The sequence below is a fragment of the Drepanopeziza brunnea genome (genome assembly GCF_022702325.1).
Source record: "Drepanopeziza brunnea f. sp. 'multigermtubi' strain 214-2 chromosome Unknown ctg14, whole genome shotgun sequence".
Classification (NCBI taxonomy): Eukaryota; Fungi; Ascomycota; class Leotiomycetes; order Helotiales; family Drepanopezizaceae; genus Drepanopeziza; species Drepanopeziza brunnea.
Window position 1 is genome coordinate 1,668,017 of NW_027094077.1, and position 24,170 is coordinate 1,692,186.

The 24,170-nt window shown below is 47.6% G+C and overlaps 2 protein-coding genes across 2 annotated transcripts; both read right to left on the minus strand.

Moving 5' to 3' along the window:
* Positions 1 to 205: 205 nt before the first annotated feature.
* On the minus strand, positions 206 to 630 carry L3040_008054 (uncharacterized protein; the record flags this gene model as incomplete). The annotated part of the gene is made up of 2 exons (XM_066154797.1): positions 206 to 409; positions 460 to 630. The coding sequence occupies 2 exons, from the start codon at positions 628 to 630 to the stop codon at positions 206 to 208; spliced, it is 375 nt and encodes a 124-aa protein (XP_066010691.1).
* A 2,977-nt stretch (positions 631 to 3,607) lies between these two features.
* L3040_008055 (uncharacterized protein) lies at positions 3,608 to 4,451 on the minus strand (the record flags this gene model as incomplete). Its single annotated transcript, XM_007291957.1, has 2 exons — positions 3,608 to 3,842; positions 4,069 to 4,451. The coding sequence occupies 2 exons, from the start codon at positions 4,449 to 4,451 to the stop codon at positions 3,608 to 3,610; spliced, it is 618 nt and encodes a 205-aa protein (XP_007292019.1).
* Positions 4,452 to 24,170: the final 19,719 nt, after the last annotated feature.

Here is a 24,170-nt window from a genome sequence, read left to right on the forward strand (position 1 = left end):
TGGTACCAATTGTATTCGTGAAGTCTAAAGAGGCAGCTATTTTAGCTGAGGGAGAGCTATATGCTGGTGCCAAGGCCTGGTGCCAAGGCCTGCTACCTAGTGTAACTACGTGACCTTGGATGCTTAGCCCTATATTCCTACAGGATGGATCTTATCTTACCTAGTACACCCACCTCCGGACGACGACCTCCTAAATTCTCACCCCTCACTGAGTTTTGCACTTGTTCTCCTTCTTCTCCTTCTTCTCCTTCTTCTCCTTCTTCTCCTTCTTCTCCTTCTTCTCCTTCTTCTCCTTCTTCTCCTTCTCCTCCTTCTTCCCCTTCTTCCCTTCTTCCCCTTCTTCCCCTTCTTCCCCTTCTTCCCCTTCTTCCCCTTCTTCCACTTCTTCCTCTTCCTCTCCTTCCTCTTCCTATTCTGCCCCTCCCAAACAAGCTGCATGCAATCAGGACAGTAGCCAACCTCACTCTTACTGGCGCGCGGCAGCTCCTGAAAGCGCAGACAGTCCTCCACCCTGTCCCACTTCTCAATCCACCGAGGCCGCAACTGGTTATCGCGACACGACTCGCACACGCTCACCAGAATACCAGCTGGGTGCCCGCACTTATGGATGTCTTTCGACACGAGACACATGGTGAGTAAAAGCCAGAGAGTCTCGAGATGAAGACAGATTCTGGTAAGCGAGTGGGTGAGTGAGTGAGTGAGTAAGTGGACTTACCGTCGCCAAACCTAGCAAGCCGGCTGCAGACAGTGTACGGATCACGGATCTGGCCGTGGATGTGGATGTGGATGGATACCAAGGGCGAGAAGGAGGTGACGAGTCGGTTCGGTCACGGCGGCATCAATCGACTCGAGTCTTGGAAGGGAGCATCCCCTCCAGCGCGAGCTACGTACGGGGAGAGGAGAACCTGTTCTGGCCACCTTGAGACGCTGTTCGGCTTCTGCTCACAGGGAACTGAAATCTCGGAAACAACATGTTCACGAGTGGCGTGCGGATTGGATCTCGCTCCCGCCTTGTGGTTCTCTTCCGGGAGCTCTGCGTTTCTTTTCTCGGTGCGACACGGCCCCTTTGTGTGTACGAGAGCACAATGTCCTTGTCCTCCTCTCTGTTGACAGAGTCTTGCCTCAAGATGCAGCATCCTGCGCTCTGATTACTGCTGGTTCTTCGTGCACACGATAAGCCCTGTTTGCCTTCGGTCCGGAATTCGCGGCTGCTTCACGCTAATCTCCTATATCGCGAGCCCCTTTTCTTTCACACAACGGTTCCAGGAGATTGCGCTTCTGATGTCTCTTGAAGTACGGCCCAAAGTTATGTATATACATGGGTCTGAATATTTCTAGGCCGATATATCCATTCACCAGCAGATTCGGTCTTCCTGAGAACCATCAATAGTAATCACCAAAGCAATAATCATCGTCGCCATCGTCTTGGCTGCCACCTACCAGGGCCCCTCGCTTATCCTATTAGCCGAGCTCGCTTATTGCTTACCAACAGCCGAATGTCAACAACCAGAAATGATAGGAGAGAGGGGTACAGAGGGGAAAGGGCGGCGAATCCCACGTCAATAGCAAGAAAAAAAAAAAAAAAAAAAAAAAAAAACTTCATTCTCACCTCACCCGTATACAGTAAAAAGAAGAACGACGTCATTTAGAAGGTCTCGCCGTTGATTGCCCGCGTCTTGTTCTAACCCGACCACGAGACTCCACGCGCCAACTATCTGTTGGCCTGGCCTGCTCAGCTCGCGCGCAGCACTGTTCTACCTCCCAGTACGGCTTCGGTGTCGTCTTTACGATAGATCGGCCTTCTTCACCCCGACCCCTCCCAATCTTGGGAATTTCGCATTTGCATGTTCCGGGGGCAGGTACCTAAGCTTATCCACGGAAGCACCTCCTTTTTTTTTGTCTTCTTCTCGCTTGCCCGGGTCTCGATTTCTGGGCGAGAAAACGCCTGCGAACCCTGGATACATCGTGAGAGAGGGTGCAGGGGATAGGCGGAGATGCAGGAACGGGGTCTGCCATCGCGAGCGGGGCGTAGAAAATCCCGCTCAGGTTTCTGGTTGGGAACTTCTCAGGTTTCGTATTAGCATGGCTTTCTGCTTCCTGCCTTACTCCGTCGCCCTGGACACAAGTAGACATACCAGCATCATATTTGCAGATTTCCGTCGCGAGTAGTCGAAACTGCAGGCCCCTTCAATCTGGAGGAGCAAGAAGATGATATTCTCGATTGAGGACGGTATGTAGGCAGACGTGCTGCTACTATGCCCTATATCGTATGTCAGTCGGACGGGGATGGGAGAGCTAGCTGCGTGTTCCGCGTTAGTTAAAGACAATACAGGTCTAGATGACGCATAAAAGGTTGCATGCATACTCTGGCTTCCAAAAGACCAAGACACACGAGATGAAAATCAAGATGCAGGCGGTCTGTACTTTGTAGTTCTAGGCATCATATTTGCAGATTTCCGTCTCGAGTAGTCGAAACTGCAGGCCCCTTCAATCTGGAGGAGCAGGAAGATGATATTCTCGATTGAGGACGGTATGTAGGCAGACGTGCTGCTACCATACCCCATACCGTATGTCAGTCGGACGGGGATGGGAGAGCTAGCTGCGTGTTCCGCGTTGGTTAAAGACAATACAGGTCTAGATGACGCATAGAAGGTTGCATGCATACTCTGGCTTTCAAAAGACCAAGACACGCGAGATGAAAATCAAGATGCAGGCGGTCTGTACTCTGTAGTTCTAGTCCTCGGGCGGCGTAGGCTATTGTCTCCAGCAGCGCGAGAAAACCCGGAGTCAACACCCTCTCGATTCTCGCATTCCAGCGGTGGGGTCGGGACTGCAAAAAGGCAAGAATGAGCTCGTCGAGAGGAGGGGGAGAGGTGCGGGGATTTATAGATAGATAGATGGATATACATGCGTGCAAAATATACCTTACAACCGCTAAAAGATAATGAGTAGAACACTGGCGTGAAAGAGTAACGATCACAGCAAAAGAATATGCCAACGTGATTTACCCAAAGAAATGGCTAGCAGCTCCATGACGAACAGCGAGGGTCCGTAGGAGCATAGAATATATGTATATATATAATTTGAAAGCAAGCAAGCAAGAAAGAAACAGGAAACTGGAATTTTTTTTAAAAAAAATGAGGGAAAAGGTAGAACTTCGTTGGTCATGTCGTCATGATCGTGTAGGTCGCATGCGCGTAGCTGCGAGAAGAACAAGTGTTCAGATCCTTTTTTTTCTTTTGATATCTTTTGCGGCCCGGAGGGCGATATTAGAGACTCACTCACTCACTCACTCACTCGGCAGGTGAGGCGGCGTGACCGGGTGTGTGGTGAGATGTTGGACTGTGTATGCCGCCCTGGCATGGGTCTCCATTCGATGGATGGTGGAGATGCAGGAGAAAGTATGGGTGACATGCTGTAATGTCTAGACGGTATGCCAAACTGCTGGTTACCTATGCAAGATTTTTTCAACTCCGCTATTCTATGCCTTCTTTCTTCCTTTCTTTCTTCCACTATACTGTACTGACCCCAGCCCTACTCCATCTACATCGATGCCCAATCCTTTCATATCTCTTCTCTAAGTGTTGTATCCGTATCGTACGTTGCCTTACACCTTTCTCCAGTCCGTCATGCACCGTCCGACGCACCCCAGTCCCGCAACCTCCACCACCTTCTCGTGCCACGAAAGCAGCACGCTCATGGCCGAGCCACTGCTCTCGCTCTGTGCTCCCGATCTCCCACCCATCTGCGAGAAGCCAGCTCCGGTCGATTGGGGCGTGAGATTCGAGCCGCGAGAAGTGGTCTTGGTGGAGCCAGCGCCGGAAGCGGCCATGCCTTTGTACCTATTCAAATACAGAGAGATAGATTAGCTTCTTCCCATCCACACACATAGCCGTAGCCGCAGCCGTAACGCAGGGAATCTCTCCAAAATACGCAATCAATCCATACACATGCCCACATACGCGGCAGCGTCCGTCCCACTGCCACCCGTAAACTAGAAGAGGGGAGAGAGAGAGACACCTAGGAAGGGGCTTTTAGAGGAGAGGAAGAAGAGGAGGGTGAACGAACAGATACTTCATCAGCACATCCAGCACCTCGCCGCCGCCCTCGCTCCCAAAGATGCGCTGCAGCATCGGTGTCATCTCGCTCGCCCGCACGCCCTGCAACACCTCGGTGACGGTCTTCAGATGCTCCTCCTTGACCGCCGCGTCGCCTCCGTACGGTGCGCTCTCCAGCGCTCCCCGCAGGGCCCCCTCGGCGTCGCCACCCCGGAGCAGCTGGCGCACCTGCTGGCCGATGGCGCGGATCTCGGACTCGGAGACCGGGGCCAGGGCCGGGTGGAGGGTCGAGACGTCGAAGTTCTGAGAGGATTCGGGATCGAGTGCGTCGATGTTGATGGTGCGCCAGTTGTCCGTGAGGGAGGCGCTGGTGACCTGTTGGATGATGGACATGGTGATGGAGGGGTCGTCGGTTCAGAGGCAGGAGGAGTTGGTCTCTCGTGTCGCCTGGTTCTTTTCGCCGGTGATCTCGATTGAGGGAGGGTCCGATGGGAGTCCTTCGAGATGTGAAGGTATATCCGGTTGTGGACTTCGTTCTTGTGGGTGTGGATGTACGGCGTTGTCTGCTTCAGGGTTTGGATATTGAATGTTAACGATAGCTTCATTCTCGTTTATTCCTCCCCGCCTTCCCCGCGTCCCCGTCTTCCGCTCTACTTACTTCCGCTCCGCTCCACTCCACTCCCAAGTTTCTCCGCTCCATTAGTCACTCACTTTAGGCACTGGAGCGGGATCGTTGCTATCAACGTACCAGCACCACCGCCCTCAATATCACCACTATCACGACTATCCTGACTGTCACATGTATATCCACGATATACCCGATCTATTTTCCTGTGGTCTTGTCTATTTCATCTGCGAGCTTATGATGATCGAATCTACATTTCTCCCGAACGGTTCGATTGGTCGCAGCCCGCCTGCGTCGCCCGTTGACACTGATTATACTACGTACCTGCTTCCCTACTTGCCCACCGGATGGATTCGAATGTGGTCGTACGGTATAACCCGGCCGTATAGCCAGCCAGTCGGAATCCGGGAAGCATGATCGAGGCCGATGGATCATCGTACTCGCACAAGATCTGTGTACGTACGGATGTAGGTACCTAGCATAGGTATTCGTGCGACAGCGACATTTAAACGAGGACTGTGAAACTGTGACACAGGCGAGAGATAAAGATAGATAGCCAAGAGAAGCTTCTTCCTTCCCTTCCTTCCTTCCTTCCTTCCTTCCTCCTCTTCTTCGGCAACTAGCCGCAATGAACAGATGGGCGGATACCGGTAGATAGGTAAAGTTCTGGACATAGATTGGTGTAGCTGAGATACCCCCGACCGCGGCTTCTTTCCCTTTTTTTTTTTCCCCTTCTTCCATTCTTTTCTCTTCCGCTAGCTAATTACACCAATAGATAGACCCAGGGATTGAAACCAGGCAGCTCACTCTCGAGTCTCAGCTCTGTGCTTTAGTACTCGTGGAGTAGGAGCAATAGCAATGGCGATGGCAATGGCGATGCTTGATAGTAGCCACGCTTGAATCAACCTATCAACCCCATCTACTTATGGAACATCGGTCTCAGAATACCCTCCTCCAAGACTCCCTCTTCCTCTCCTTTCATTTCCTCTTTTCCTCCCCGGAGAGACGATCAGCAGACCGTTTTCTGCGCCTACGGACCCTTTCCGGTCGCTGGTCAAATAGATGTCGGGAGTTGATTAAGTAGGAATTGATTGAGTATCGGTAGAATGTGCGCCGCTTACAACTGCATTGCAATCAAGGTTTACCCGTATCAGAAAAGCACTCTCCGTAAGTACTACGTAAAATGGTAAGGGAGAAAGGCTACTGGTAGTCTACCGTAGGAGTAGTAGGAGTAGTCATAGTACCGGTAGTATCGATTTGCGTCGGACGGGTAGCGGGCGAAGCCTGCCGCCCTGAGACCTTCCACGGCTAAGCTAAGGAGTTACATACCAGTACCTACAAGACAGCCCTAGAAGATTTCAAGGTGGAGTAGGTAGCAAGGCTAAGGCTGGCATCAACTGCGCCCTTCCCCTACGGGTGGGATGGATCACAGAAAGAGAAGACTCTAGCAGGGTTCAAAGACCGAAAAGTCTTCCGTAGGATGGATAAACGATCGGACTGGGATAAAGGACCTTTTACAGTACAGTAAGGATAGGGATCAGGGGAGGGGGGACGAACCGGCTACTCGGATCACTGGAATTCAATTAAAGTGTTTGTTTTACGGAGTTTCTTTTTATACTTTGAATTTTTTGACGGTTGACTTTTGCCTGTTGACTTTTTGCCTGTTGAGTTTTGACTGTTGAGTTTTGAATGTGGAGTTTTGACTGTTGAGTTTTGACGTGAGTTTTGACTGTTGACTTTTGACTGTTGACTTTTTGACTGATGAGTTTTGAGTGGTGACTTTTGGTTGTTAGTAGTACTACGTAGTAGTAGTACTACTAGCTTTCAACTTTGAACTTTACTATCTCGAAAGAAAAAAATGGGAAAAATTATATATATTAGGGAGGGATTAAGTGAATAGGAAGATAGTATGTATGTAGTATGTATCGGGGTATCGGGTCCATCGCTCGTTTTGGATACACATTTCAATAAATAAAAAATAAAATAAAAAAGTCAGAGTATCTATGTTTGAGACTGCAAGATAGATACGTTGTGACACAACTAGAGAAATACTACTAGGTACCTAGGTAGGTGCTTAGCCTGGCCAGCCCGTCTAACAGCGATGCTCTGAGTATCCTATCGAGTATACAGTCCGAACTCGGGGTCAAAAGGAAATACTACGTACTACGTAACTCCCTCATCGAAACCAGGCCCTGACTATTACATATACACTTCCTTCTCCCCTCCCATTTCCCTTCCCTCTCCCCCAAACCCAAAGCGCAATGACCAAATCCCTGCCTTCCCTGCTTACCACTACGCTTACCCTCCTTATCTGTATCAGAGAGAAAGAATACTACTACGTACCAAAAAATATAAATTAAACCCCGCGGAACTGGCCAGCGTACTACGTACATACGGAGTCCCGATCCGGTTGGGCATAGAGTTTCCTCCTCTTCTTTCTTGAAAATACTACTCCTAAAAAGTACGTTATAAGAATAATCCAGTGGGTACGTAGTCCTTGCTTTTACCCACGGTCCAGGCCTAAGTATTACCCCTCGAGGGGGCCTCAAAAGTTTAGCTTCCACTTCCACCCCCCCGGTTTACCCTACCCGCGAGGGCTAATACTTACGCCTGGGACGTCGTAGTACGTAGTACGTAGTATTTTACTCGAGACCTCCTCCGTCGGTATGAGGATTACCCTTTCCTCTGTCCATATCCTTCAATCTCCCCCACCCTCGCCCTCCCCCCCACCATCCCATCTCGGTAAGAGGGTACGGGTACATGACAATAAAATTACGATAAAACAAAATAGATGAAGTCATAGATGAAATCCAAAATCCAAAATCAAAATCAAAATCAAAATCAAAATCAAAATCAGAAGCAAAATCAAAATCAGAAGCAAAATCAAAATCAAAATCAAAATCAGAAGCAAAATCAAAATCAGAAGCAAAATCAAAATCAAAATCAAAATCAAAATCAAAATCAAAATCAAAATCAAAATCAAAATCAAAATCAAAACCAGAAGCAAAAGCAGAAGCAAAATCAGAAGCAAAACCAGAAGCAAAATCAAAATCAAACCACCTAATACTCAGCGCTCTGACTATCACATCAGTTATACTCCACGTAAACACGGCATTTTCGTGTCGCGCATTGTACGGTACAAGTGAGAGTGAGAGTGAGAGTCACCCGCTCATCCACCCACCCACCTACCTACCTACCTAGCCATTCGTTCATTCATTCATTCATTCACCCCCCTTATCTACCCATCCATCTATCCATCCATCTACCCATCCATCTACCCATCCATCTACCCATCCATCTAGGTACTTACCTATCCATCCACCCATCCACTCACCCATCTACACCCACCCATCCCCCATCCCCATACTCCCCTCCCCCCTCCTCCCTCCCCCCTCCCCCCTCCTCCCTCCTCCATCCCATCTCCCATCTCCCATCTCCATCTCCACATCCACATCCATCCCCCATCTCCTCCACATCCACATTCATATCCTTAACACCCAAGCCCTCACAGCTCGGTCCCAGCAAAGCGGTAATGTCTCCACTGTTCGCTGGCTTCGCTGGCTTGAGAGATACTACTACGTACGTACGTACTACGTACTACGTAGGTCTAGTTTGGGGTAGGTCTGGTCTGATCTGGTCTAGTCTGATCTGGTGTAGTTTGGTCTAAATTTGTCTGGTCTGTCTGGTCTAGTTTGGTCTGGTCTAAATCTGTCTAGTCTAGTCAGCTCTAAATTTGTCTAAATTAGTCTAAATTAGTCTAAATTAGTCTAAATTAGTCAGCTCTAAGCTAGCGTAGCAAAGCAGAACAGAGCAGAGCAGAACAGAGCACCAAAAACTACGTACTCTCCTCCTCTCTTCCTCTCCTCCTCTCCTCCATGCAACTATAAAAATCCCCTCTCTCTTTTTTCATCTTTTTTTCCTTTCCTTTCAATTCCTCTCTTCACGCTCATCTTCATCTTCTTCTTCATCATCTTCTTCTTCATCCATCCCCACCCTCCCTCCCCCAAAAAGTCACGAGTTGCACTTCATCTCACCTCACTTCACCTCACTTCATCTCATCTCATCTCATCTCTTTTCCCCACCCAACCCAACCCAACCCCCTTGCCCCCCCCCCCCCCCCCCTCCCGCGGGGTGGATCCGCGGATCCCCAAGCCGGCGCCGAAACGACGGGTTTCTGATTCTGATTCCGCAGTGTGATTTGTGATACCTACTACCTACTCCTACCTACCTAGCTGTACCTAGCTGTACCTACTAGCTGTACCTAGCTGTACCTACCACCTACTCAAATTTTACGATAGAGTTCAGGGGGACCGGATTAGGAATAGCGGCGGGCCCGGGGACGGGGGCAGGACGAAAAAGAGGGAAGTTGTTGGTTGGATCGGAGAGTTTTGGGAGAAAAAAGAAAAAGAAAAAGAAAATGGAAAAAGGGGACTAGGAAGTTCAGGGCGAGTAGGTAGTAGTACCTACTGTAGGTACCTTAGGTACAGTACAGTATACATAACTACTACGTACTAGTAGGTGCCTAGGGAGCGTTGCATGTGCATGCATATCCGTACCGTACCGTACCCCGTATGCAATGCGTGCATGCGCTACGGTAGGGAGGGAGAAGAAGTTTCGGGGGGTTCTAGAAGTAGGTACTATATATATATATATATATATATTTATGAATATATATATATTCATATACCACGTCGCATATACTTGTATATACTTGTAGATATTTGTATATGTCTATGTCCATGTAGCAGCCGGCGTTTGCGAGCGGGAGACTCAGGCTCAGCTGCATGACGTGCGCGGAAGGAAGCCCATGGCGGGCGGCGTTGTGCGACCGTAGGGTACTTGTACTTGTTGGACGTATCTATGCATGATAGTATAGGTATAGGTAGAGGTAGAGGTAGAGGTATAGGTAGAGGTAGAGGTAGAGGTAGAGGTAGAGGTAGAGGTAGAGGTAGAGGTAGAGGTAGAGGTATAGGAACAGGAACAGGAACAGAAGCAGGAAGCACGGCGTGCGCTGACCACCAACGGAAGGCTGAAGGAGAAAGACCAGATCCAAAGATGCCGTCGCAGATACAGCACCTCGTTGTACTAGGTAGTAGGTAGGGCGTCGATTTGCATCTCGCGGTGGATCCAGATACGGACGGACGGACCGGGTGCACGCGTGGATGGATGGGGGGGGGGGATGGTGGATGGTGGATCTGGCCGACCCTGACTTTCATTTATCTTCCATGGATTTCACGGATTCATGGATTCATGGATCCAGGAAGGGAAGGGGGGAAGGGGGGAAGGGGGGAAGGGGAGAGAAATCCAGGAAGTAGGGAAAGGGGCGACCGCGCGCCCGGAAGACTGGGTTGCGCTGGGCTGCTGGGCCGGGCTGGGCCGGGCTGGGCTGGGCTGGTTTGGGTTGGGTTTGCCTGGGTTGGGGTGGATTGGCCTGGGTTGGACTGGGTTGGACTGGGTTGGCGGAGTTGGCTGGCTGGGTTGGGTAGGGGAGAAGCGTTTTTGGTTTCAATTTCCCAAGCTCCCCTCCCCCTCCCCCTCCCCAGCTCCCCAGCTCCCCAGCTCCCCCAGCTCCCAAAGCTCCCAGAGCTCCCACGATGCCCTGAGCTTTTTTTTCCTTTTCTTCTTTCCTTTGTTCCTTCTTTCGTTGAGTTCTTTCCTGCGTTTCGCCGTTCCCCGTTCCGCGTTCCGGGTTTCTTTGGGCCCGAAAAGTTTCGAGATCGATCGGGCACCCGCATCCAGCAATTCATCCTCCCACACACACAGAGCGGCACTCCCTCGCACCTTCTCTCGCACCTTCCCTCGCACCCTTCCCTCCTCCCTCCTCCCTCCCCCCTCCCCCCTCCCTCCCGTCATCTCCTTCTAGAAACAGGAATCGTCGCGAGCAGGCGCCGTGTCGTATCCGTTCCTAAAGTGTCCGGGATCGGTGCAACGTGCAACGTGCAACGTGCAACGTGGAATGGTAGGTAATCCGAATGTTAATCCAATTCTGCCCCCGGCGGTCCTTCTGACTTGGATATCGATCGGATCATGGGCGGTGCGATGCAACGCGGTGCGGCCCCCGATCAGATGATGCCACGAACGTAAGGATAAGAAAATAACAATAGAATAGGAAAGAAACAATATTAATAATAGAATCATAAGAATAATAATAATAATTGTAAGAATAAAATAATAATAATAATAAAGAGTAATAATAAACGACATGAAAATCGACGGCGGGTGGCAGTCGGCGACGATCAAACGACCGCAGAATATTAATAGCAGTCCCAGGGCAGAAGGGAAGGGGAGGTGGGCTGCGGCGTCGATCAAACACCACAAAACAAGCATGGAGGTGTAGCTTCTGCCAAGGGGATGGAAGTGGAAGTAAGTACCTAGTACGTAGTAGTACTACTACTACTACTACTAGAATCGTCGTCGTTGCATTGGGACCGCGACGGGGGGACGGACCGGGGGGACGGACGGGGGTATGCAGGAAAGGACCGAGGACTAGGGACTCTGTAGCACTAGTCCCGAGTGCTAGTCAGTCGGCACCCCGGACCAAAGTCTAATGCCACAGCGACTCCTTTGCCCCTTTTGCCATTATAGTTACGGCTAGTGGGATACGGTATACGTGGAATGATGGAGAGGGAGAGCAGAGCAGTACCGTCGAGTGGTCAGGAAAGGAAGGAAAGGAAGGAAAAGAAAAGAAAAGAAAAGAAAAGAAAAGAAAAGAAAAGAAAAGAAAAGAAAAGAAAAATAAAAATAAAAATAAAAATAAAATCCAATGAATACCGCTCGTAGTCCAGATCACCACCATCGCCCTCGCCCTCACCCTCCCACCGCCGTCGAGCCCACCGGCAGATCGAGCCTCCACCCGTGGTCATGGTCCGTAGTAATTATAGTATAGGTAGGCCGCCAGTCGTTCGTCTGGGTATCTTGGCCCCGGGCCTGAGGTTGAGATGCTCATTTCGATCTGTCTCCCGAGTCTTGACTCTTCTTGCTTTCCGTGTTCCCCTATCCTGGTAGCTGTCGCGGTACAGTAGCGTGTTCTGTACTGGAGCTGGAAGGTATCCTACTGTACAGTACTACCAGTAGTGAAAAGTCTGACTCCAAATCCCAATCCCAATCAGTATCCCCAGTCCCGATCCCGCGTAGCCGTCAGGGCAAAGCCGGGCAGAGCAGGATACCGGTAGATCCCCGTCGTGACCAGCTGCCTGTTTTTTTTTTTTTCTTCTCTTTTGGTCTCTTTTTTATCTCTTCTTTTCTTTTTCTTTTTCCGTTCCTTCTTCTTTGCTTCTTTGCTTCTTTGCTTGGTCTATCTTTCCTTTTTCATTTCTCGTCTTTCACCCTCCTTCCCCAAGTCGAGCGGCTCCTATTCTTTCCTTCCCCTTACAGTAAGTCAGTCAAGTCCTCTCTCTAACCTAGTCTCCGGAACCCAATCCCAATCCCAATCCCAATCCCAATCCAAACCCCAACCCCAACCCCGACCCCGACCCCGACCCCGACCCCAGTCTGCAAAAAAAAAAAAAAAAAAAAAAAAAAAAAAAAAAAAGTGACCAGCACCACCAGCACCAGCACCACCACCACCACCAACCCTGGTCCTCGCCGACCGAACGAACGAGCCGACGAACGATCCGCCCAAGATCTGCTCCCTTGGCCGTCTGGCATGTAATCAACGCAACGCTCGTATAAGACAACCCAGAGCCCCCTTCATTCAAATGATCTTCTATATTAGTTCTCCTCCCCATCGGGTCCGCTCCTCGACAAGCAACCTCGCGCCTCTCAGCCTTAACCTCCCTCTCCACCCCATCTTCACTCGTCGCCATCCTCCTCGCCGTCGTCCTCGCCGTCGTCCGCGGCATCTGGTTCCATCTTCCGCCTCTGCTTCGGCTCGTCTCATCGCACCCGCTGTTGAACTAACTGCCTTGCACGGCACCGAAATCTACTCCTGTGACTCCCTCACTCCCTCACTCACTCATTCACTCGCCGAGAGGTCAAAAGCGACTCCCCATCCCCGACTACCACTCTATCCCACCACAACCACCATCCTGCACGCTTCCGACCCCGAGAGCGAGCCATCGCAGCTGAACACGAACACGAACACAACAAACACACACCCATAACACTCCTGCACATCTAAAGCCCGATCGCATCGCCCGTCCTCGCATCCATCTCCGCCCACGAGCCCAGTCCGATCGAGATTGTACCTGTACCTGTACCTGTACCTGCACCTGTACCTGCACCTGGACCTGCACCTGGACCTGCACTTGTACCCTCCGCCCGGCAGCTAGCTGTTCACGCAAGATCCCTCCCTCCCTGCATAGCGGCTACGCACCTCACCCACCCCCGGCATTTAAAGGTCCCAGCTCCCCGCCCAGCTCCAGTGGCGTCGTCGCAGATTCTGTCGCGAAGTCTCGGACTGTCAAAGCAACTCAAATCCTCAAGAGGAACACTTATCAGCACCATCTGCCCTTCCCTGGGACACGCTCCTTCTTCAAGTCATCCTCCGGGAATCCTGCGACACAAATTGGTCGCCATCACTGTCATCCACCCACCACCGAGTCGCGACAACCCTTCTTTTTCTCCACCTGGCCCTACGGAATACTTCTGCTCTCTGCTCTCCAGCAGATCGCCATTCCTCTCTCCCAGCACCACAGTAAGTCCTTCTTTTTCTCTTGTCGCAATTGAAATTCTATGCGACACTGCACCCTGTTGAACGTGTACGGCGCACATGATCACAACATCGCTGACCGTGGCCTCCCTCCAGCGCTCCCACTCACAAGCACCATGACCTTCTCCACAGAAGTTCCTGCCTGCAACATGGGCCGCGGCGCCTATGACACGACCGGCGTCCCCAAGCCCCCACCTCCGAAGCCTAGATAAGGACCCGCCAATGACCTCCCCTCCTCCGCATCGACACCCGGTCGGCGGTGAGATCCTCGAGAAGTCAACAACACCGAGGAATATGAGTGCATCGCAACTCGGCGCCATCCCACCCTCAGGCTCGCACGCCCATGTTCCGGCCTCGCGCTGCCGCTTCCGTCCCCCTTTCCACCTACCATTTTTTCGCCCCAATAAATATCGCTAATACGTCCCTGTCTCGAAAAACGAATTCGGCCTCTCGTCTGTTCTACTGTACATTACCGCGCTCGGCACACTCGATTGACGGAATTCTGATTTCATTCCCCGCCTACATTCCAGCCATTTCCCTCTGCTCGCCAATTCCAGCCGTTTCCCTCTGCTCGCCAATCTCGGGGCGTCTCCCCCCTTTCCCCAGCGCTCGACCGTTCTCGCCACAGACACATCCGAATCAGAAAATAAGGCGCATCGCATGACCCGCCCGCCTCCTTGCTTCTCACGGAGTCTCGACCTACAGCACAGACTCTTTTTTTTTTTTTTTTCGGCGCACAAACAAAATGGCGAAGCCTGGGGCGTTCATGGTCGCATCGCGAAACCGGGCCTGCTGCATGCTTTTTTTTTCTTCTTCGTGGGACCTGGGAAACGACACGTAGCATTTTGTTTCCTTACATCTTGCCTCGCATCTCCCGCGGTGTTCAACAAATCAACGGCCGCTTGCTTGCTTGCCTTCCTGTATCACCACCTTTTCCTCTCCTCGATCCGTCTCTCTTCCTCCTGGTGCTCTAATCTGGGTTTCCTTCCGAGTTCCGGCTATACAAAAAATGGGTATTTCATCTCTCGGGAGTGCAAAAAATGGGAATGGGGAAAATTTCAAGTTTGCTTTTTCCTGCTTGCGCATATAGACTGTTTTGCTTTTCTTTGATTGCGTGCCTTTGGAGCGTGTTTTAAACCGTATGGGGCAGGGTGTTACATGCTAGCCCTCGCGGGCGCCTGGTTGATCTACTACGGGTCGGGTGTTTTGGTATGAATTTGGGGATGGAAGGAGAGGGGAGAGCCTGTTCTCGAGAATCAGCGTGCAATGTTTTTGGTCTTTTTTTCTTTCTCGGAGGGGGTTCTCTTCCCCAGCTTTTTTTCTTTTTCTTTTTCGCTCAGCAACATCTATACGTTTAATCTTTGAGCGGAACGGCTCGATGGGGCTGGATCCTGGGTTTCCTGTGTTTATTTTCTTCTTTCGCGATGCAGCAGAGGTGTCATTATATACCCCCCATCATAGATTTTGTACGGCATAAATCTTCTGCAGAGAAGTAAACGGGAAGGACAGGCCAAAAGATTTGTAATTGTTTGTGTCGCTGAATTGATAGTTAGACGAGTTGTTTAGATGATTGGAGAAATATTTAATATCGTTTACCCACCCGTGCCGTATGTTTTGATTTTTTGCTTCCTTCTTTAAAGGGATTTGCGAGATGGATTTGAGAAGATTAAGTGAAGGGAGGGACGCGTTGGCCCATTGATAACTCATGACGTTTTACATTTGAAGAAAGAGCTCACCCTACTTTACCCCTTGGTTATAGCCCTTGACAATAGCCCTTGACTATAGCCCTTGATTATAGCCCTTGATTATAGCCCTTGGTGATACCCCTTGGTTATACACCCCTTGGCTATAAACGCACGAAGGATTACCTAGGTACCTACCTAGGTACCTACCGTACCTACCTACCGTACCTACCTACCGGTACCTAGGTATGCATGCCACCAATCAACCAAGCAAGCAAGCAAGCAGCCAACGAATCAACGAATCAATCAACGAATCAACGAATCAATCAACCAAGCAAGCAAGCAAGCAAGCAGCCAATCAAGCAACCAGTCAACCAATCAAGCAACAATCAACCAACCAACGAATCAACGAATCAATCAAGCAACCAACCAATCAATCAACGAATCAACGAATCAATCAAGCAACCAACCAATCAACCAACCAACCAACCAATCAACCCAGAAAAAAAAGAAAAAAAAGGGAAAAAAAAAGGGAAAAAAAAAGGGAAAAAAAGGGGAAAAAAGGAAAAAAAGGAAAAAAAGGAAAAAAAAAAGGAAAAAAAGGGAAAAAAAGGGAAAAAAAAAAAAGGGAAAAAAGGGAAAAAAAGGAAAAAAAAAAGAAAAAAAGGGGGAAAAAAAAAAGGAAAACCCACACAAGCCCGCCGCCCCCGACGAATGAGGAATGAGAAAAAAAAAAAAAAAAAAAAAAAAAAAAAAAAAGTCAGCGAGAGAGGGAGGGGTGAAGAAAAGGGGTAAAACAAAGAAAAAGGAAGGGTAAACTTTAAAGGCCGCGAAAAGGGAGGATTTACCTTACCGTACCGTACCGTACCATACCGTACCGTACCGTACCGTACCGGTATCTAGGTATCTAATCGTCGGTTACCTTGAATTTAATTTGTGGAAAATCCCGACCTGGCGCAGGCAAGGCGGGACAGTAACGGTATACATACTACTTATTCAACGACAACTATTAATAAAAAAAAAATAAAAAAAATAAGAAGAAAAATAATAATAATATGCGTAGAAAACTTTTGCCTCATAAATACAGATTGAAAAAAAAAAAAAAATTACAATGCATTGATTTTTTTGATGATCTGATACTATCAAATGTAAGAATAATAATAATAATAATAAAAATATCGCTTAAAAAACCGTCTGTCCTATATAATTTGTTCGACTTTTTACTTGTTTCGTGCGCATATCTTCTGGATAATAACGACCACTTTTAATAATAATAATAAATAATAATAATAATAATAAAAAAACCGGCACGTGGATCGAAAGGAAAGGAGTCAAATCTCTTGTAGTATGCAAGGTGGCAATTATTAAATCAGATTTGGTAGTGATGCACGTATTCTTGTGAGACTCGAGAGGTTTGCGTGAAAGTGTGATTTTTCGTGGTCCTTCCTTCCTCGCTTGCTTACCTGCCTACCTTATTCTAATATACCTTATATATACGCGTTAAATCTATCTGATATATACCTAGGTAAGGTAGGTAGGTATCTTACGCATGACCCAAAATCGCGAAAAGCAGACACCCACCCACCCACCCAAAGAAAGAAAGAAAGGGACTATTTTTCGGTTCCTTTGACTTTGACTTGGACTCAGAAACACAATGAAAGGAAGGAAGGAAGGAAGGAAGGAATGGCAGAACTTTGTCATTCGGATTCGGATTCAGATAATATAGTGGATGAGGAGTGGATGAGTGGATGAGTGGATGAGTGGCAGACGCAATCCGGCGCGATGGTTTTATATATATATATGTACGGAAATGAATTGTTAGGTAGTAAATGGTTGGTTGGTTAGTTGGTTGGTTGGTTGTTATTATTATTATTGTATTTATTAACGTCGGGCGGGTATCTAAAACGCAATGCTTAGACCCTAAAGACCTCTTATAAGGTACGGCGACGTGCTGAATAAAAGATGTATATACAAAGTATTATTTAATCGAGAGTAAAAACTACGTTAAGGAAAACCTTTCGTTAAATAGCTAAACACTTGTAAACCCTTTAAAAGCAATTCATAGTGATGTGCGTCGAGTTTTCTCTCGATAACTGTCGAATACGTATAGCTTTACGAGCGGCCTCGATCCGTATAATACAAACATCGTTCTCTTTCGTCGTAAAGCTAAGAAAGCTCGCGTTCGTAGCTTTTAAATAAAGCCGATGTGTTTGTAAAACGCTCTTTCGAAGGCGCAATACTATGTTTTCGATCAATCGAACTAAGCCTTTCTTATTTTATCTCTTATACACGTTCCTCTTTTATCGCAAATCCTCTTAGTCTTTTCAATCGGTATGCCCGTCAAGTATAGATCGTAATCGGCGTAGTATCCGAAAAGAAGAAAGAAAGAGGTTCGGAATCGCTGATAAAGGAAAATCTCTTCGAAAAGACGTCGTATATCGATAATTCAATTTCGGCTTTTTAAATTCTTAATCTTTTTTTTACCGCAAGAGAAAGAAAGAAAAAGAGCTAAAGGTTCGTAAAGGGCACCTCGTACAGGTAAAGAATCGTAGCCCTTCGGAGGTGGGTAAGTAAGTGGGTTCATCGTCCCTTTTTTTTTTCGCTGTTTTTATCCCTTTTTTTTTTTTTTTTTATCCCTCCTTCTTTCTTTCGCTGGCTTTTTCTGGCTTTTTCTGGCTTTTTTCTGGCTTTTTTCTTATTCGTCATTCGTCATTCGGAGGGAAAAGGGGGCGGTGTGTGTTTGTATGTATGTATTTTTTTTGTTTTTCTTTTTCTTTTTGAGTTGGTTGGTTGGTTAGTTGGTTAGTCATTTCATTTCGTTTCATTTCCGAGTTGGTGGATTTCGTGAAATTGATAATGCGGTTTTTGATTTTAAGATGGGTGGATATGTATAAGGGGGGTTTTTTTTTTTGTTTTGTTTTTTGTTTTTTTAGAAGGGGCGTTTGATTCGGTTGGTAGCATGCATAGCTAGCTAAGTAGGTTAATCGTTTCTCTTCGCTGTTTTTACCCTTTTTTTTTCCCTTTTTTTTTTAGCCCTCTTTCTTTCGCTGGCTTTTTTAAGCTTTTTTTTATTCGTCGAGGAAGAGAGGGGGGCGGTGTGTGTTTGTGTGTGTCTTTTTTTTTTTTTTTTTTTTTTTTTTTTTGGAAGGGTTGGTTGGTTAGTTGGTTAGTCATTTCATTTCGTTTCATTTCCGAGCTGGTGGATTTCGTGAAATTGATAATGTGTTTTTGATTTTAAGATAGATACATATTTAATTTTTTTTTTTTTTAAAGGCGTTTGATTGGGTTAGTAGCATGCATAGCTAGCTAGGTAGGTTAATCGTCCCTTTTTTCGCTGTTTTTACCCTTTTTTTTTTCCTTTTCTTTAGCCCTCCATTCCCTCTCTAGCTTTTCTGGATTTTTTCTTATTCGTCGGGAGGGGGGAGGAGGCGGGGGGCGGTGTGTTTATGTTTTTTTTTTTTTTTTTTTTTTTTTTTTTTAGGAGTTGGTTGGTTGGTTGGTTGGTTGGGTTGGGTTGGTTATTGCGTTTTTAGTGCTTTTTTAAAGGGGGAAAGAAGGGGTTTTGTTTGGTCATTTCATTTCATTTCATTTCCGAGTTAGTGGATTTCGTGAAATTGATAATGTATTTTTGATTTTGAGATGGGTGAATTTTTTTCTTTTTTCTTTTTTCTTTTTCAAAGGTGGATAAAAAGAGGTAGATGGATGGGTGGGTGGGTATTGTGAAATACTTACTTACTTACTACTACTGGACTACTTACTACTTACTACTTACGACTTACCTACTACGGTACTACCTGCCTGCCTACCTACCTGCCTGCCTGCCTGCCTACCGGTACTTGCCTGCCTACTTACCTGCAAGGGCAGCACGCACACGAGGGTGTGCATAAAGAGTGTAGGGATCTCTCTCTCTTTCTTTTTTTTTTTTTTTTTTTTTTCTTCTAGGGTACTCTCGACTAAGCTTTTTCTCTGACTGACTGATCGATCACTGTTTTTCATGATGGAATGGATCTTTTTTTTTTCTTTTTTATGTGGGGGGGGGGAGAGTTTTTTTTCCCTGTGATGAAATGAATGGTAGTGTTGGTGTGCTGGCTGGGATGGGGGTTGGGGGTTGGGGGTGTTGATTTGTTTGTATGTTTATTTGTATAGTTATTTGTGTATTTATTTGTATGTTTATTTATATATTTATCTGTATATCTATATATGTATATTTTTATTTACTTAGGTGGATTGGGTGGGTAGGTGGGTAGGTGAGTTGGGTGTTGTGTGAGTTGAGATGGGGTGAGATAGGATGGGATGGGATGGGAGTGATTGGATTGGATAGGATAGGGTAAGAAGAGAAGAGAAGAGAAGAGAAGAGAAGAGAAGAGAAGAGAAGAGAAGGGAGTGGGAGGGACGGGGAAGGGAGGGGAGAAATGGAAGATGTAGATATATATATGTATATATTTATCCTGTACTTAGGTACGGTAGGTACCTTAAAAGCAAGCAGGAGGTCATTCGAGCGATCTTCTGACCTTCTTCTAGAAAAAACGGTAATTGGACCGTCCAAAATCAGTACTCGTCACAAACCCAGAATAGTTCACCTTTTCGATCGTCCTCGAGCTCGAGACCGTCCTAGCCGTCTTCGTCAAGATTTTTTAAACACGTCTACTCAGGAACTCGTTTTAAATCTTCAAGATATTTACATGCTCGTCTATAACAAAATACGATTCAAATATCAACCCCCTTTCTTGATTAGTATCGTTTCGATAACCATCGAATAAGATCGAGGCGAAGACATCTCTCGGTATCGCTGCTACGGCTTCTATATGAGTGCTTTGAAATTCTTATCATCGGAATCGATCGGATCAGCAAAAGCTTGCGTGACACTACGCAGCAGGGTAGCGAAGGGACAAGTAAAAGGGGGCAGGTAAAGGAGAGGAGAGCTGAAAAGCATATCTTACTACCTACTTATCTGCTTTACTAATCTCAGTCCTCCGAAAACGGTTCCAGATTCAGGGACGACGGCCTTAGGACGGCCCATAAGACGGTCCCAAAATGGCCCTCAAGCGCTCGGAGACGGTCCTTTCGTAATGGGAAAGGACCGACTTTTTCCCAAACCACGATCCACTTGGTTAGAATGATTTTTATCTTAGCGGCGATTTCAATCATTTGACATCATTTTTGTTTTCTGGTTCTGTTTGTTCCGTTTCAAGGTATCGATCGGCCTGGGGTGATCTATTATTACCTATGCTGACCTCTTGGGATCATCTTTTGAGAGACTGTCATCAGATTGTTAGCTGAGGGTTTGAATACAGTAAACCCCCTGCCTTTAAGGGACTACGTATGTGTGCATTGCATTGCGTTTGCATTGCAGATGGTATGCACGCATGCATGCATCGACTGATCGCCAACGGGGAACGCGGGACGCGGGATGAGATGAGATGGGATCTTTGAACCGCCATTCCGGAATTAAGGGTATGTATGCATTTCCGCCTTTTCCTTTTCTTTTTCCTTTGTCTTTTTTTGCCAGGTTTTTAACCTCCCCCCAAAAAATAGGTTGATGAAGAGTTACGATAGATAGTTTTTATTTGGTGGGGGTTGATTCGCTGGATATTATTTACTAGAAAAGGACGGATAAGGTAAGGTAAGGTACGGTAGGTAGGTGGGTGATATTACTTTTCTCTCCTTCTTTTACTAGTTACGGGGGGGTTTTTTTTTGTTTTTTTTTTTCCCTCTCTTTCTTATACCTTTCTATTATATCTGTGTTATTACGGTATACAGGCTTCGCCCGAGTCGACGCCACTTTTCCTCCTTTCCCCCTTTTCCCCTTTCCCCCTTTCCCCCTTTCGTCATTTCATTTTTCGTCATTATTATCATCATCACCATCATCATCGTCACATTCTACGTTCGTGCTGCTTACTCATATACTCACCTACTCACTTACTCATTCAATACCCACCTACCTACCTACCCATCCACCTACCTACCTATCATTACTCGTGCGACAGAAGGCTCCGTCGTACCTCATCTCTCCTCTTCTAATCTGCTCCCCGATCCCGAATCTGCGACCGCCCGATTCTGCGCCCACCCGACCATTCCTCCGTATGCACTTTCGATCGGGTTTTTGTCCTACGAAGCGGAGCGCGGAGGGGTCCCGGAGGAGTACCGAGTCTTCTTTCTTTCTTCCATGGTACGATATAAGGAGAGTACAGATCGATGCCGTCGTTTGATCTTGCGTTCCTCGATCGGTTGGGTCTTGGCAGTTGCAGATGTCGGCCGCGGGAGGGACGGGGATTGATAATACGTAGGTTGCGTTGGTTGCTTACTTGGTAGTTAGAGGGTTGGTTGGTGTGTGGGTGTACCGGGTTTCGGGGATGGATGTTGGAGTTACGCGGCACGTGGGAGGGAAAGGGGTGAGTGAGTGCATTTGATATCAATTCTCTTGGAAGCAGTTTTTGCACCTTGTTGCACTTTTTGCGGTGATATATATATGTGTACATGTATATATGTGTGTGTGTACATATGTGTATAGAGGACTAGGTGATTTGTGTGAGCTTTAGTTAGTATCCTTACGTCGTTATGAAAGGCTGGAGGATAGCTTTAAAACTTTCGTATATCGTATCTTCTTTTGTTCTTTTCTTTCTTTTGCTAAAGTCTGGGTGTTGGAGATGGAGATGCTGGCTAGATTAATTCGTACGGTCGGTAATGATTGTGTATTTGGGTTAGTATCTACGGAGTAGAGCTCTCTTTCGAGCCTTACGTCTCCCTCCCCTCTACAGATCGTAAGTTTTTTTTTAAAAAAAAAAGGATGAATGATAATTATGCTAGTAATCAATCGACTGTCGAATTGCAGAATATTCGCTTCTAGTCCACTTGTTAAGTCGTCCTCGACATTGGCCTATACTATGCCCCCAGACCTCGAGGCGACGCATTTAGTGACTTATTGAATCCGGTGTTCTTTTTCATCCACAAGAAAAAAGTGTGCTTGTTTAGCCCTTCTTGTACCTGATCCTCCAGATTATTGTATCCCTTCATCACGCCCAGTATTTAACGAACAGGCTCATCGACATATGAGATTTAGCAAGGCCAAGCGAAGACCGATGATCATCATTGAATAAAATTTTGGAGTCTTATATCGATTGATCAAAAGAGAGGCAGGAGATGCCTTTCCGATATAGCGTGTGCTGATGGTAATTGTAGCACTTGATTATAACTACCTCTCCGCTCCGGAGGAGGAAGGGTCCTACTGGAGTCAGTATAAGATAAGCGAAGTCTCGCGCTCTTCGACTTCTCACGATTTTGACTGTAGGTATACAGCCATATATAAGCGATTCGGCTGTTCGTAGTTAGGACCCGAAGCTCTCTAGTGTTTGTACGGAGAGCAGCTCCGAAGGAAAGAAACTGGATCATAAGGAAAGGTTAGCTAACTGCTATGGCTATATCTAGCACCCGTTATTCTGGGAGAGCGCTAAGATCTTACCTCGCAATCAAAGTAGTTACCCGACCACAGCAGCTAATAAGCACCCGGTGAAAAGGCATCCCTTGCCCTTTCGACTACCGGATCTACCTCCGCGCACATCAAATCCATCCAACCAATCAGCGAGAGATACGCTCCACGCAGTGACAGGACCAGAGTGCGAAGAGTCTCTGTAATAACCAAAACCGATCCAGATCGCTGAAGCGAGCATGCAATACGGCCCGGCACCATCGACATCATCATCATCATCATCGCCATCATGAAACATGCCTTCCCCCGGACCCTCCTCTTTCTGCTGCCTCACCTGCCTGCCTAAGCCACCACTCCTAACCACCATCTACCCTAAGACCCAGTCCGCCGTTTTCTCAGAGCCTACCTGCACAAGCCAAAACTATCACGACAGTCTTTTGTTGCACGTCGCAGAAACCCGTCGGAGATATTCTATGCGTCCTCTTAGAGCGTAGCAGCCGTTAGTATTCCTGATGATTGGGAAGCGGCCTAAGTTCATCTCGCGGTAGTGATGATAGGTGGGATCTTTGGCCCGTGGGCTGCGAGATGAGATGGGCTGCGAGCGGGCTTTTGCTTGTTCAGTTTGGAGCGCGTGGTGGAGTGCTTACAGTGTTGGGATGGAGAGGAAAGTGGAAAGTGGCCGAGAGCGGGTTATGCGCTGAGGGAGGTTGTGGTGAAGATTGTAATAAAGAGTGGAGATGCTGTGAGATCCGACTCTGGGATTCGTTATACACTTACTATGCTATTCGATGCGATACAGTACAATACTGCTCTCTGCATTGGACGTCTCTCCTCGACTTCGAACTATATCTTAGTCTGCTTCAACCCATCATTCTCTCCTTCATTGTCAGATCCTCTACCTCTTCTCTAGAATGTATTTCATCCTCGAGGCTAGAAATCCCGATCAATCTATACTACTTGCTCACCCCTTCTTCGCGCACAAGATGCCCATGATCTACAGAACACTTACAATACAAAAGTAGCTATATTGTATTCACAGCCCTCGTTCGCCCGAAAGTTCGTCTCTGTCTTGCCCTTGCGATCTGATCGGCGCTACCGCAACCTAAACCTCTTTCCCGGGATAGCGTTGCCATTGAGCTCTAGCCTCTCGATTGACGTTTTCACTACTGCAGAGCTCACTCATGCTTTTCGTTTTCGGCCCCTAGACCTGCGTCCTCAGCTCAGATCTCCTCCTCACTTTCGTCGCGCTCGGGAGATCCGCAATGCATCCTTGAGACCGGCATGCACTTGTTCGTACTACCTGGAACTAGACCTCTTGTCTATCTCATGTTCGGCAGAGATGGCTGGATATGGAAATTTGCAATTTATTCTGCGATGTGCAACAATTCAATCAAGGAACGGGGTCGGGATCCTGCTGGCTGCACTTGACTGACTGCATTTGACTCCTGGTTGATAAGTAGCTAGCTAGCTGGGCGCAGAGGCGTGATATGGTCCCGCCCACCTTTCATTTTTTTGCCCCCTACCTTATTGCTACTTGCTGCGGATTCCATACGGACTTTTGGCAGCTTCATTCTCGAGTGGATAGCGGTGATGATGGAGCGAGCCGGCTCTTTCTTTACGGAGTATCTGCTTCAGTATCCAGGTTTCAACTTTCAGCCAGCCAGCCACTCCGACCACGAACGAGCCTGACTACTTCGGAGAAATATGGTCGACGTGCAACAAAAGCCAC